The sequence below is a fragment of the Maylandia zebra genome, linkage group LG7, assembly GCF_041146795.1.
Source record: "Maylandia zebra isolate NMK-2024a linkage group LG7, Mzebra_GT3a, whole genome shotgun sequence".
In the NCBI taxonomy this organism is placed as follows: Eukaryota; Metazoa; Chordata; class Actinopteri; order Cichliformes; family Cichlidae; genus Maylandia; species Maylandia zebra.
Window position 1 is genome coordinate 30,257,975 of NC_135173.1, and position 15,105 is coordinate 30,273,079.

The 15,105-nt window shown below is 41.9% G+C and overlaps 1 protein-coding gene across 1 annotated transcript in view; it reads right to left on the reverse strand.

The window, feature by feature from the left end:
- The window catches only part of gfra2b (GDNF family receptor alpha 2b), a 164,339-nt gene extending 160,768 nt beyond the window's left edge, over positions 1–3,571 (reverse strand). Inside the window, exon 1 of the mRNA XM_004561831.4 lies at positions 3,045–3,571. Coding sequence (XP_004561888.1) covers positions 3,045–3,117 — 73 coding nt within the window. The 5' untranslated portion in view covers positions 3,118–3,571. The remainder of the gene's footprint in view (positions 1–3,044) is intronic.
- Between the last annotated feature and the right edge of the window lie 11,534 nt (positions 3,572–15,105).

Consider the following 15,105-nt stretch of genomic DNA (forward strand, 5'->3'; position numbering starts at 1 on the left):
GGATCTCGGATCGAGATGAGGTGATCTCCTGATAAGAAGCTGAGGATAAAGCCAGCACGTGTTCATAGAGCATCATATCATATATGTCTTCCTGTTGTAGATTATTGTTGTTCCAGCGGCCGTTAGCTGTGACAGAAACATATGAAACTGAAATAGGAAACATTAGAAGGCATTGCGCGGATGTCCTCAAGAAAATATCCCACACTAATCCGGTTCGACATCTCCTCCAGGGCGCACAGACTCAGCTCCATCTGTGTCGAGCGTGGCCTTTGTCAGGCAGTTCAACAGCTTCCGTCCAGCAGAGACAATAGCATGCGGGTGAATCCAATTAAGCGAGCATCACAGGGACCAGATAAATGAATGTTTACCTGTCGGCAGCCGCAGATAGCAGGTGTGTGCATTTCGTGGGATTTCGAGGGTTTTCAGAAACAGGAAGTGTGTGTGTGAGCTGCTGGAGTCATTATTTTAGAGACATAACATGCTGAACGCCAACAAACAACACGATCTAACGGTTAACCGGCACAAAACCAGGCAGGAGGGTAAAAGTAAACTATTACATTACATGCCGCTGACATTTCACAGTCCCAAAAATTACCTATGATAACCAGAAGCATAATCATATAATAATTCTGTGAATGAATATAAAGGCTGTGTTATAGCGAGGAAACACGATGTGGAACAAACACACATTCAGATCTTTGTCCTTCAGTGCGCAAAGCACCATAGTCCTTCTTCGAAATTAAAAATGTAAAGCGCTGTAGTTCTCCTTCAAAATAAAAGTGCAAAGAACTGCGGTTCTTCAAAATAAAAGTGCAAAGAGCTGTAGTTCTCCTTCAAAGTAAAAGTGAAAGTGCTGCAGCATGCTCCTCCTTCCATTTTACTCGTCCCTGGTACAGCTCCTGAAACCTCACATGTGGACCAGAAGCTGGGGATCATGGCTTTCACAGTGAGTAATCCAGACTATGAATGGTTGACCTCATGCTGTGGACAGATCATCTCACCCATTCTCTCGGCTGAAGTTTGATTCGTTTGGCATCTTCTTTGTGCCTTCTGCCCATTGAGGGACCTCAAAGTGAACTTTCATTTAGGAAGATTTTCACCCTTATCCTCCATCTTCTCTGTGTTCATACGAGCCTAACCACAGCTCTGCAGGTAACGACTGATATACCTCAACCTGCCCTCCAAATATTGCTGCTGTTCAGTTTTTTCTTTCTGTCTAAAGTTCTAGCAGGGAAATCCTTCAGTGAGAACATCTGGAGAACATCTTTGGACCATTTCTAACTGTCAGATGTGTTTCAGAGCTTCCTGATTCTGGGATTTGAAGAAGACAATCAGGTGCTTGAGCTGAACTTGTTTTTGTCCTTGCAGATGTTTGAGCTCTCATCTGAAAGGCTTTACAGTTCAGAAAGCTGACGGCCGTCCCAGAGTTTGAGGTGGTGAGATCAGCAATGATGACGTGAAGAGCAGTGCAAACTAAAGCTAAGCCCACCTCTCGAAGAGGCAGCTGTTTCTTACAGGTGAGCTGTCTGTTACAGCCAGGTGGACCGTTAACCCGTTACTCTCAACTAACCATGAACCTAAACTCTTTGTAATCCGTGTGAAAACATTCATGAACGAGGCTGTTACTGTGGGTTCATCCACATCTTTATATGCTTTCTATGGTCTGCAGTGAATACTGATGTCCCACACAGGCTGTGGTCCCTGAAGTCCTCCTTAATCCTCACAATCACTCGAGGAGGCTCTTCCTGTTCACCTGGTCTAAGGAGAGCACTGTGGAACATAGCCACCTCAGAACCGGAGCTAGTGGAGCTGCTGGAGCTGGTGAACAATGCTACACCTTTAAGCTGACTGGACCGGGACTGACGCCTGAGACCTGAGACCTGAGCTGGCCTTCACTGAGTCTCCTATGATGAGTAACTGATGGAAGCTGTGGGACACTCTGCAGGCTCCCCTCATCTCACACTTTATCAGCACCTGACGCGATGCTTGCAGGGGACATCTGCACATTGTATCTGTAAAAAATAACCTGGATGACTCTACAGACTTTCCTGTGGTTAGTGCTAGGTCAGTAGGGCACCAGGCGCCCCCTGCTGGAACAGTGGGACAAAATCCTGTGCTGCTCTCATGAAACGTGCATTTACACTCTGCAGAGACACAAAAAAAAGGTGGCACGAAAAAACACGGCTCCACACTCTGTTTGTTCCACTGCAGACAGAAATGCTCCAGCACCACAAGCTTGTGTCACCCACCCCACAGCTCCACCTCAACAAGCTGCAACACATCAGACCAGTGCTCAGAACCAGGGGCAGAGGAACAGCTCCCACAGGTGAGGGCCACACAAAGAGCTAATTACTGGACCTCGGGGTAACGATGTGACCTTTCAGGGGTACGTGGATGTTTGTGCAGCAGTAAAAAGTTCAGATTAAAATATTCAGGATCAGAACAAATGTTCCCAAGACCTGCTGTCCTCAGTCCTGGTATCAAGCATGGTAACAGCATCTTTTAGTAGAAGCTCACAGTAAGGCAGAGGTGTAGAAGTAGTCAAACCCCTAGGAGTACAAATAACTACACCCTGTCAGGGATAAAATGGCAGTACCTCAGAGAGTACTTCACCTGAATATATTTCATTTACTGAATGTAACAAAGATGCTCTTTATGGCTCTGATGATCAATAGAAACATAATAGAAATCCAAACAGAATGTACAGCAGAGTACACACAGTACTCTGTACACCAAGTACTCTGTAAACACAGTACTCTGCACACACAGTACTCTGTACTATTCTAACACGTCACGGCTGGTACATGGGTCTGAGGGTAAGGGCGCGCGCTATTTGTCTGCGGAGATTTAAAAGTTAACTTCATGCACTGCAACATTTTCACTTGTAATGGAGTATCTCTGTGAGTATCCGAGTACTCCTGCTGACGGTTACTCGGTGTTTCAGAGCACGAGAGCATCTTTAGACCCAGCTGACTGACAGAGGCGTAAACCGAGCCTCTGCCCTCACCTGTGCGCGTGCACGCGGGCAGCGGAGGTGTACTCACCGAGCACGAGCAGCAGGCAGACGACGCCGATTAGGATCATGTCGCGTGCTGCTGTAATCCCACAGGAAGTCATGGTTCTCTCGCTCTGAGCGTCGGGGTCTCTCACTCTCTCTCTCCGCACATCACGCGGACTGCCACCGACATAGTGGCACTAGCACGAACCCCGGACACGGTGGGATCCCCCCCTCCCACCCCGCCGTCCTGGGCTCACAGCAGCCCCGGCAGGGACGCAGAAGAAGACGAAGAAGCGTGGGAGTCTGGGCAGGAGCGCATGCTCCGGAGCGGCTCTCCCGGAGATGGAGCTCTGTCCTCGGTGAAGAACATCAGCTGCCCCCGATCACTCCGCAGCTGTACTCCAACTTTCCGGGCTCAATGTGACTCTGTCCGCTACTCTTCCTCCTCTTTGTCACACACACACACAGTCACACACCGGAGCTGCCCGGTGGGTAACGGCACGCGCGTCTCCCGCCGGTTAGAATCTACTCCAGTAGCAGCCTCGTGCGTCTTTCAGCAAGCCCAGCGCGTGCGAGCACTGAGGAAAACCTCGAAACCTCCTTCTCCTCCTCCTCACCCCCTCCTCACCCAAAACTCAGACTCTCTTTCGCTCTGTCTCTCTCTTTCTCCCTTTCTCCGGGTGTCAAACACACGCGCGTTTACTCCTTACGTTGACCCGGAGTGTGACCTCAGAGCAACGTCATCTGACTGAAAGACACGATCTGCTATTACTGTAATGACTGTTTATTTATTTATCTTTTATTATTGAAAATGTCCCAGGTATTTTATATTTTAATCATACATTTTATTTATATTCATTTTTTATTTACATATGAATGTATAGTTTTAGTGTAATTATTTTTGTTATTTTACATTTTAATTATTGTCATTATTAATTATTAATTTATTTTTATTCTTCGTTTTATTATTTACCTTTTTGTGCTGTAGTTATATTTTTCCTTATTTCCCTTTTTTAAACTTATATTAAATTAAATTAAAGTTAGAATCACATAACTATAATTAATTTTTTATTATAATTTCATCTTAACATATTTTTTTTTGATCTACCTTTATTATTTTAGAATATATCACACCCTGGAGGACGGGGCTGTGGCCCCCCCCACACTCCCTAGCAGATCGTTACATGGAGAAACCTTTGGAATACAAGCGCGCTGATCCACACAGGTATGCCCATGGGTGTTCACTGCTCGTAGACCCAAATTACACCTTTCTTGGCTGCTACTTCGAAGCACATCTGTCCTGCGTGCTGCACAACAACATTGAATATTTAGTATTTACTGCTGTTTACACTTAGCTAGATTAATGCGATGGTGTTGTGTTTAGTATGTTGCTTTGTTGTTGTTGTTTTTTTGGTCTTTTTTTGCTTGTTTTCTATTCTTCTCTCAACAGGTGATCCAGGAGATTTTTATTTTTTTTTCTCCCCCCCTTTCTCACTGTCCCTCTCCCCTTCTGTTTTTCCTTTCCTTCCTCTTTCTTTCTCCCTTTCCTATCTCTCACTCATGTCTGTCCCGTCTGTAACATCTGAAAATAAAATATAATAAATAATAAAAACAAAGATCGACCAAATGGACCAATACGGCAATGCCACGATGATCCATTTGGCAAAGTAAATCCATTGGGTATCCTTGTTGGTCTTCAGACAACAATTCTGATGGCTAAAGAACCAAATGGGACAGGCAGAAAAAAAAAAAAAAAAAAAAAAGAATATATCACGTAGATTTATTATGTCTTTTATTTCTAATTCCTCTCCAACTCCATAATGCTGTTGTAATTTTATTTCTTTTTCAGGATTCTTGTTCTGATTATTGCTTTTTTTTAAAAATCTTTTTAATCTGTGTATGTAATTATTTAATATTGTTTTAATATTTGGGTTTTTTAGGGGGAGTAATCAGATATAATAATTTATTTATATATATACATTTATTATTTTCTGAACTTTTGACTTAGAGAGTTATTTTTATGTGGTCTTGAAGCATTTAGTGAAATGTTTTACATAATATTTTTATTTTAATTATAGTTTTTATCCCAACAATCCATTTGCCTTAATTTTGTAAATAATCGTGTGTGTGTGTGTGTGTGTGTGTGTGTGTGTGTGTGTGTGTGTGTGTGTGTGTGTGTGTGTGTGAGAGAGGTGTGTGAGAGAGGTGTGTGTGTGTGCGTGTGTGTGTGTGTGAGGTGTGTGTGAGAGAGAGAGGTGTGTGTGTGGTTGACTGATAGTTGCAGATTGTGGACTCTGTGTCTCAGCTCACAGACGTCGCTCTGATACTGGTTCAGGATGTGCTTCTGATTGTGGTCGAGCAACAGCACCAGCAGCAGCACTCGTCCTGCTGAGCAGTGAAGATGGATGGACAGTCGGCCTTTATCATCCCTGGCCGACACATTTAAATTCACCGCCTGTAGGTGCTCATGTCTCCCAGGAAGAAAAAAACAGAGAGGCTCAGAGCTCATGAAGAAGACTTATGAATACACAGACTGAGCTCTCAGAGCGTGCACTGTGATCAGTCATATCAGCAGGAGCTGAAATACACTCCCAATGAGCAGCATCACAGGGCTCACTCCTAACTCCAGCTCATTGTTGATCTCACATTATTTGGCTGTAGAAGCGTGAGGTCAGCATGACTTTAACAAACAACAAATGATAAAATGTGTTTTTGTGCTTCCAGAGATGAGGAAGTGTAACAAAGAAAACACAGGGCAAACTTAAGAGTTCATTCTTACAAAAAGTCATTTTAATTTTACTTTCTGTAGACAAAATCAATTAAAAAACTATTTTCAGTCTAAACCCTGAGTACAGCCTGGAGGCTTCTGGCATCCAGATGTTATACACAGACAGATGTGGGCTCTGTGACATAAACAACAAAGCTTCCGGACTTGTAGCAACCACTATGTTGTTTTTCATTTGTTTTGTTTTTTTTGGAGCCAGAAGTGACAAATGCTAAAATATCACCTAATGCTGGGTCACTTAGGTCACTTGGTTAGACCAGACCAGGGGTCGGCAACCCTAGGCACGCGTGCCACAGTTGGCACGCGAAGGGTTAACTAATAGCACGACCATAGCTGGATTGGCCATCGGGCATACCGGGCATTTGCTCAGTGGCCCGGTGACTTTTTTCTTCTTTGCAACGGTATAAACAAGGAAAGGTGGTGGATTGGCCAGATCCTGGCCGGTGTGTAAAAATAACTCAGTAGTTTGGTACTGAATCTGTGGAGCTTCCACAGATTCAGTAAAATTAACAAGTGGTGAAGGCCAGCAGGTGGATGAGGGAGAGGGGAGGCAGGAGGAGGAGAGACCCGAGGCGGCCGCCGGTCCGAGTGTCAGGTGAACTGAACTTCAGGTAAGAAGTTATGACCTGCAGTCTATCTGGGTCAGATATAAACCAAGTTTAGGTGCAGTTTATTTTTGTTGTGCTGACGTTTTACAGTCAGTTAGAATAACTCGTACTGCGTACTAGCTAGCATGATGGAGTTTCTATACAGCTGGGACGGTGCTATGATGTAACTGATAATGAACTTTATTTTATTCATAAGGTTAGTTAGTAGAGTTGCCAACCTTCCTGTAAAAAATGGAATCGTCCCGTATTCAGAGAAAATATTACGCATTTTGTGTTGAGCTGAGAAGGGATGCAGTTTGTCCCGGACTTCAGCTAGAATGGAAAAAGACACAAAGCTGGAGTTATTCTGTCGTTACGCTGTCAGCTGCCTCTTCTTCTTCTCTCATTCTCTCCCCTCCCTCTCCTGTTTCTACTTCAATCATTAAACTGATCAGTGATCAGTTGATCGGCTTTTCTCTCGTTTGTTTATCGCCCACTTTGCGCCAGAAAGAGGAAACCGCCAGATGTCGCGCTAAACAACAGCAGCACGTTTAAGCTTGATCAGCTGTTGTTAGAATTTATTTAATATTAATTTCTAGTATCAGCTGATGTTTGCTGGAGCCACAGCTGTAAAGCTGCTGGTCATGATATCGGTTTGTATATCTGGTGAGAGGGAAACATGAAGATGAAACCAGGAGATGTCCTTACTGAATCATCAGAGCTGAACAGGTGATGGAGAAACAGGTTTAGGTGACATGAATGAGTTGAAGGGAAGTTATGAACTGTTTCTGAGAGACAAATAACACCAGGATCCTTTTCTATGTAGCTGACAGCTGGTAACTGTGCAGGGGCGGGTCTAGCAAAGTTTTGCCAGGGGGGCCAGGTAGGGCATTAACAGGGAGAGGGGGCACAGAGAAATACTTTCTTATTCTCATTTAAAATGTCTTGCTGTTATTAAATAATTATCTGAAGCTTACAACCAAAGTTTTTATCTGATGTAAAATGTATAGAAATCATTAATATACCAACAAGACTGTGTACATCACTGTCACAACAGCGTTTGTTTTCATTCAAAGGCTTTATGGCTTTAGTACCTGGTGGGCCGGTCTCTAGTCAAAATGCCCGGGGCGATTTTTTGTCTCAGTCCAGCCCTGGGCACGACACGCAGTGAACTAATCTGAGATGGTGCATTAAAAAATAAATGGCTGCGCCAGCGGTGCACATCGCAAATCAGCTCGCATAGACACATTAGTTGTGCCTCTTCTTAATGACGGTATCTTAGCTAACAAACCCAACTACCAGATTCAACTTGTAATTGGCTAAAAATAACTTGGCCTACTGGTGAGAGGGACGTTGTTAACTTTCCACATTCCGACACTTCAAAAGCTTCAGGAGCTTTCTGCTCAGCACAGCATCAGCACCACGGAAACACACGGATACATCCGTAGACTCGAGACACAATGCATTTTTGGGACTTTCAGGTGTATGGACCAATGTTCTATTTTCTGATCAAAGCGGAAATCTTTAATGAGCAGCTAGATTTGTCTCGCATTAACTGGCTGAGTTAATGCCAGTTAATGCAACATCGAAGCAGCCGGAATCCACAGCTTTGCGTGTTCATGGAGCTTGCATTTTCACCTGCTGGACATCACTGCCTGACAAGTTTAACTGTCTTCAGAACATTGCAGAGGCCTTATTGACAGTATTTGGCTCTACATGTCTGTGTGAGCAGATTTTCTCTCACATGAGTCCTCAGGTAGCCGTCTGAATGCTGGACATTTGGAGACCTGTGTCTCTGAGTGGGAGACCAGAGATCACATTAACATGTGTGTCTCTGTATTAACAAACATGCCATATTGACTTAGTTTATTTTTCTTATCATTGTTGTGAGGAGACCATAAATAGGATTTGTATTGTCTGTTGTGCAGTTCATTTGCTTTTATGGAGTTGTTATTATGGATTTGTTTCAAAATAGCTGATATTATTCGCTGATAGCTGTCAACATCTGCAAACAAATATAATTCTTTAAAGTGGTTCTATATATTGTGTAACTGTTCATATAGAGCGTTATTAAATTTATTCCTAATGCAATCATATGGCACACTGACTTCTGAGGAAATTTTAAATGGCACTCGCCATCAGAAAGGTTGCCGACCCCTGGACCAGACTATACGAAAGTATCAAACACGTTTTATTGTGTGAATGCATCATTTATTCTCTTTTTTTGTTGTTGTCATATTTCTATTTGGACTGAGGGTGTTGTTCAGTGAGTCAATACCCTAAAAACTTGTTTTAATCGAGCCCGGATCAAGAATTTTAGGTCACACTGACTGACTGAGTTTTTTATGAGTAACTGAATAAATTTGAGTTTGAGTCATTTTGTGTCTGTTTTCTGTCATTTAGCACCAGGGGTGCCACCAGAGATATGGGACATAAATAATAATATCACTTTTGGGCACCACACACAAACACTGTGCAGACATGAAAAATGGATAAATAGAATTAATGATTTCATGCAAGGTTGATGAGATATATGCTTTTAATTATTTTAATGATAACAATACTATAATTTTATTAATTTTTTTAAATTTTATTTCTGTTGATTGGTACCTTACACAAAATACAAATTAAATATACATAAACCTTTGAACAGAAATAATTTTTCATTCTCATCTATAAAATGGTGTAAAGTATTTTTACTGCTAAAACATTGTATTCATAATATTAAGTATTGGGAAATATAACTTAAATAATCCTTTGGATCTTAGTGTTCAAACAAAGTAAATCCGTGTGCAAAATATGTGCAGAGCAACACACACGTCTCCATAACTGCTCTGTTTATGTGGGTTATAGGGATAATGTATTATTATTATGAAATAAATAGCGTGTAGAATAAAAATACATTTCCCACGGGTCCTCCTGCAGTCAGACACACGTTTTAAGTTAAAAGAGCTTCCCTGTTTCTTCAGGTGTCAGTGGGCTGGTTCAGTGTCAGCAGTGTGGCTGTGGGGAGATGTGAGTGGGACAGCTGAGCCTGAGCTAGAGGTGTGATCTGTGTGGCACCACGTAAGTAACGTAGTGCACACGTGTACAAAGGGTCAGGCTTCACCGAGCACATGCTTCCTGTTAGTGAGGAAGTAAGCTAGCTACCACTGGGACACGCGGCAGTTTCTTTCACTTCACTTCACTCCACCTGTCCCTCTTTCATTTTTTTCAAACCCAGCCTTCACTTTTAATGGAGCCATCCTACTGCAGTCCAGGAGCACGTGCACGTGGAACAAACCAAATCATGAAATAAGAGGGGGGTCAAAAACACATCCAACTAGTGATAGGAAACAAACATCTTTATAAGTACCCGAGAAACAAAAATAATTTTATAGCGATAGGTTCATATTTTTTTTTAAAGATTTTTTAAATGAGATTTAAAAGATTAACTGACTGTTTACTGTTTTCGAATGCCCCTGTCAGTTGCTGTCAATCGTGGGCCTTTAATATGGTCATCGCTTTCTTGTGGGAGAAATACCAAATGACACATGGTGAGCGAACACAGGTGTAAAATTTTGCTTTATCTTTAAAAAGCATGGACAGACTCCCCCAAATTGAGGAAGTCTTTGCAAGCTCCTTTGACGAGGAAGTCTGTCCATCACTTTTCATACACCTAGTGACAGAACATAAGGAATTCCTTCCCTATGTTAAACATAGTGAAACTAGTGGGGCTGAATGCGCAATCAACAGGTGTGTGTGTGTGAGCTATGTTTATCATCAAACAAACTTTCTGAAAATCATTTATTGGATAACTCTTCTGGTTTTTTCCCATCATTTATGCTATAAGACAGGGGTGGGGAACTCCAGGCCTCAAGCGCTAGTGTCCTGCACGTTTTAGATATCACCCTAGGTGATAATGATTACTTCATTATCAGGCCTCTGGAGAACTTCAAGACCATTTGAGGAAGTAATTTAGCCATTTAAATCAGCTGTGTTGGATAAAGGACATATCTAAAACCTGCAGGACACCGACCCTTGAGGCCTGGAGTTCCCCCACCCCTGTTATAAGGGGTTCTGCTCTCTCTGCAACAGCAGGTTGATTCATGCACCACAAGCAGAGGTTCCTCTTCATGTGCTGAGAGTCTCACAGATGGAAACATTTCAGCCTCCAGCTCATTGTCCTCTGTCTGAATGTTGGGTGTTCTCTGTATTATAGTAGGGTCTTTATCTTAAAGTATAATACACTTTGAAGTGACTATTGATTTGATGACTGAAAAGCCAGACAGACATGACCAGGCAAGCAAAGAACTGTAGATGTGGTTAACCTGTAAAGGTGAGGTTGGAAACTCAGAGTTTTGGTCATGAGGGTTAGTCTATCATTTCTAAAAGCCTGTTCAAACATCTTCAGTTTTTTTAGTTCAAACCCCAACAGTCAGACGACTCCCTATGAGCAGCAATTGGTGAAAAAGGCAAGGAAGAACTCTGGGTTCATGGATAACGCTGGGTATCATCTGGTGGGTAATGAAAATTTTTGCAGTGAAAAAAGTATAAGTCTGAGTACACAACCCCAACGAACTCCAGTGTGAAGAAGACTCTTTATATTAACAAAGAATTATACCCTGTTGGATGAAAATGATTCAAACCACTGCAGCACAGTACGCTTAATACATCTAAAAATGAAGAGCATGCAGTAAGCATCAAAAAGCATTCATGAAAAAAAAATAAAATAAAATAAAATAAACACTCTGAATTGTCAACGAAAGGGTTGATGTGTTACAGTGGCATGTCTCTGGGGTACAAACAGAGTCTACAAGAAGCTGGTGTTCATCCAGGGAAAGCAACGTGTCGGTGCGATCTGTAACATTTATACAGGAGTTTTAGGTTTCAGAGAACTGCAAAACATTCGGGGTATTTTATAAAAAGGTTTGGTTCAGCTAATTACACCTCATGGGCCTTTTTTTGGACCACTGTGGTAACAGACCCCCCTCCATCCACCTCCCCAGAACAGGCTGCAAACATTTACAGGCCTACTGGCTGGCAGCACCCACCCGTCCCTATTTAAAAACCTCCACCTCACAGGTAACTTTAGTTCACCTTCAGACACTGAGTACACAGAAATCAGACAGAAACAGGCGAACATCTGTGGCGATGCTGCAAACCTTTGTTTTCTTTGTTATTTGTGACACGCAGTTTGGGTCATCAGTTATCGAGGGCTTTTCTCAGAAGAATTAAGCAACTGGGAGTGTGTTTTGGATGCTAAACAGTGCATGACCAGGCTGTTGCAAAACATGACAATCAATCCCCTCTTGATGTTTGCTTCAATTTATAGTAGACATGTTAGATACAGCCTGTTCCTTGCTAATCGAAAAAGGGAACTAAGATGATGGTGAAAGAGCCTGACAATCACTTTATTTATCCTAAAAAGAGCTTTGATAAATTGGAAGATGGCATAATTTGTATTAAACATATTAGATTCAAAATAAAAATCACAATTTTAAATTAAAAAAAAAAAAAAAAAAAGCATTCATGACAGTCAGCTTATTTCCATAGTGGACACTCTGAGGGACTTAGCCGGAGAATTTCAATTAGATTAAATTCAATTTCACAACAACAGTCGCCTCAAGGCGCTTTATATTGTACAGTAGATCTTACAATAATAGATAAAGAGAAAAACCCAACAATCATATGACCCCCTATGAGCAAGAACTTTGACAACAGTGGGAAGGAAAACCTCCGGCAGAACCAGGCTCAGGGAGGGGCGGCCATCTGCTGCAACCGGTTGGGGTGAGAGAAGGAAGACAGGATAAAAGACATGGTGTGGAAGAGAGACAGAGATTAATACCAGGTACGATTCAAAGCAGAGAGGTCTATTAACACATAGTGAGTGAGAAAGGTGACTGGAAAGGAAAAACTCAATCATACATGTAATCATAGTGTTGTGTGAGATCAGTGGCAGAGTTATGTTTTGTTTCCAACTATAAAATATCCAGAGTGAGACCATGGCAGGATAATGAAATACACTCACATGTCCTGGTATATGAATCTCACTTATCCTCACCTCTATTAACATAATTAAACTTTATTTATACAGCACCAAATCACAACAGCAGTCACCTCTAGATGCTTTCTGTTGTGAGATAAAGACACTATGATAATACAGAGAAAACCCAACAATCAGACTCTGAGCAAGCACTTTGGTGACATTGAGAAGGAAAAACTCCCTTTTAACAGGAAGAAACCTCCAGCAGAACCAGGCTCAGGGAGGGGCGGGGCCATCTGCTGCGACAGGTTGGGGTGAGAGAAGGAAGACAGGACAAAGACACACTGTGGAAGAGAGCCAGAGATTAATAATAACTAATGATTAAATGCAGAGATGTATAAACACATACTGAGTGAAGAAGAAACACTCAGTCCATCATGGGAATCCCCCGGCAGCCTACGTCTATTGCAGCATAACTAAGGTAGGATTCAGGGTCACCTGGTCCAGCCCTAATTATATGCTTTATTAACCCTTTAAGACCTACCATAGAACCAAGTCCGCCAGAGCTAATATTATATTTTTACATGTTGTAGTGCCCTTTTTGGGAGCATTTCAAGTTGATATACATCAATACAACCATTATAGCCCAAATTTTAATAATATGTATGCATTAAGTGCATAGTAATTACATAAATTCCAAAAAAGTGCAATAGACTACAAAAAAATTTAAAATCGTTTTTGCTTTTTTAACATATATTTCTAGTTAGAAAATTTAAGAGGCTTATCCCTCAAAACTGTAAATACAAAAAAGTTGCACAAAATAGTTTCCCACCACATGAAATTTATTTTGAGTGTCTTCATAGTTTTATTTTTGAAATACACTTTTATATACTGCTGGAAAAACGAAAATAAATATTATAATGCAAATTTGCAAAAAAAGCAGCATGTGCATCAAAATAAACTATTTCCAGCAGTGCAACATGAGTCCTAAGCATCCCAGAAACGACACAGAAAATCATAAAGTCAAACATAACACAAGTATAGGCTCAAAAGGCCCTGATGGTAAAAAAAACTACATTTCCGCAAAATGACGTCACTTCCGGTTTCGGCCAGGACATGGCGGACATGCTATAGTTCGTGCTGATGGACGTAGGAAATGTTACGAACGGCTGATCGGATCGGCAAAGCGTGTTTCTGGAATATTATGTTTTTGTTGCTGCAAGTGCTTTTTATGCAGTTTTTGCAAAGCTATATGTGGAAGGAAACTGTGACTTAGGACAAGCTGATGGCATAAGATGTAAGTACAACTCCTCCAGTTTCATATGCAAAAAAAATTATTGCGCTAGCTTACGTGGTTGCAGAGCTACCAGGATTTAAAAATAGTTACGCAAAACGGAGCATGCCCGCTCCGACTGGCTTTAAAGGGTTAAAAAGGAAAGTTTTAAGCCTAATCTGAAAAGTAGAGATAGTGTCTGTCTCCCGAATCCAAACTGGAAGCTGGTTCCACAGAAGAGGGGCCTGAAAGCTGAAGGCTCTGTCTCCCATTCTACAGGGTGGGCCATTTATATGGATACACCGTAATAACATGGGAATGGTTGGTGATATTAAAGTCCTGTTTGTGGCACATTAGTATATGTGAGGGGACAAACTCCTCAAGATGGGTGGTGACCATGGTGGCCATTTAGAAGTCGGCCATCTTGGATACAACTTTTGTTTTTTCAATAGGAAGAGGGCCATGTGACACATCAAACTTATTGGTAATGTCACAAGAAAAACAACGGTGTGCTTGGTTTCAACGTAACTTCATTCTTTCATGAGATATTTACAAGTTTCTGACCACTTATAAAATGTGTTCAATTGTTGACCATTGTGTTGGATTGTCAATGCAACCCCCTTCTCCCACTCTTCACATACTGATAGCAACACCGCAGCAGAAATGCCAGCACAGGCATCCAGTATCCGTAGTTTCAGGTGCTGCACATTTCGTATCTTCACACCATAGCCAATTGCCTTCAGATGACCCCAAAAATAAAAGTCTAAGGGGGTCAGATCGGGAGACCTTGGGGGCCATTCAACTGTCCAACGACGACCAATCCACTTTCCAGGAAACTGTTCATTTAGGAATGCTCGGACCTGGCACCCATAATGTGGTGGTGCACCATCTTGCTGGGAAAACTCAGGAAACGTGCCAGCTTCAGTGCGTAAAGAGGGAAACACATCATCATGTAGCAATTTCAAATATCCAGTGGCCTTGAGGTTTCCATTGATGAAGAATGGACCCACTATCGTTGTACCCCATATACCACACCAAACCATCACTTTTGTTGTTCCAACAGTCTTGGAGAGATCCATCCAGTGTCAGACCAATAGCGGTGGTTTTGTTTGTTAACTTCACCATTCACATAAAAGTTTACCTCTCTGGAAATGAAGCAGTTTCTTCTCTCGTCATATCGACGGAGGTACAAAGAGCTATGAAAATCACAGTGAAAGTTCAAGTCTTTTCAGCAGAATTTTTAGCTTCTTGGCCTGTTTACAGCAGAATTCTCAGTTTCTTCAAGTCTTTTTACCATAAAATTCCACAAGTTCACTTTTTTCAGCAGAATTTTCAGCTTTTTCACCTGTTCTCAGCACAAATCTCAGCCTCTTCTGCTCTTTTCAACAGAATTTTAAGAATCTTCACCTCTTTTAAGGAAAAATTTCAGTTTCATATCGTTTCAGTCACCTGAGAACCAGTTTGGCTCGGTGAGATAAGCAGCCGCCTTGAGACCAA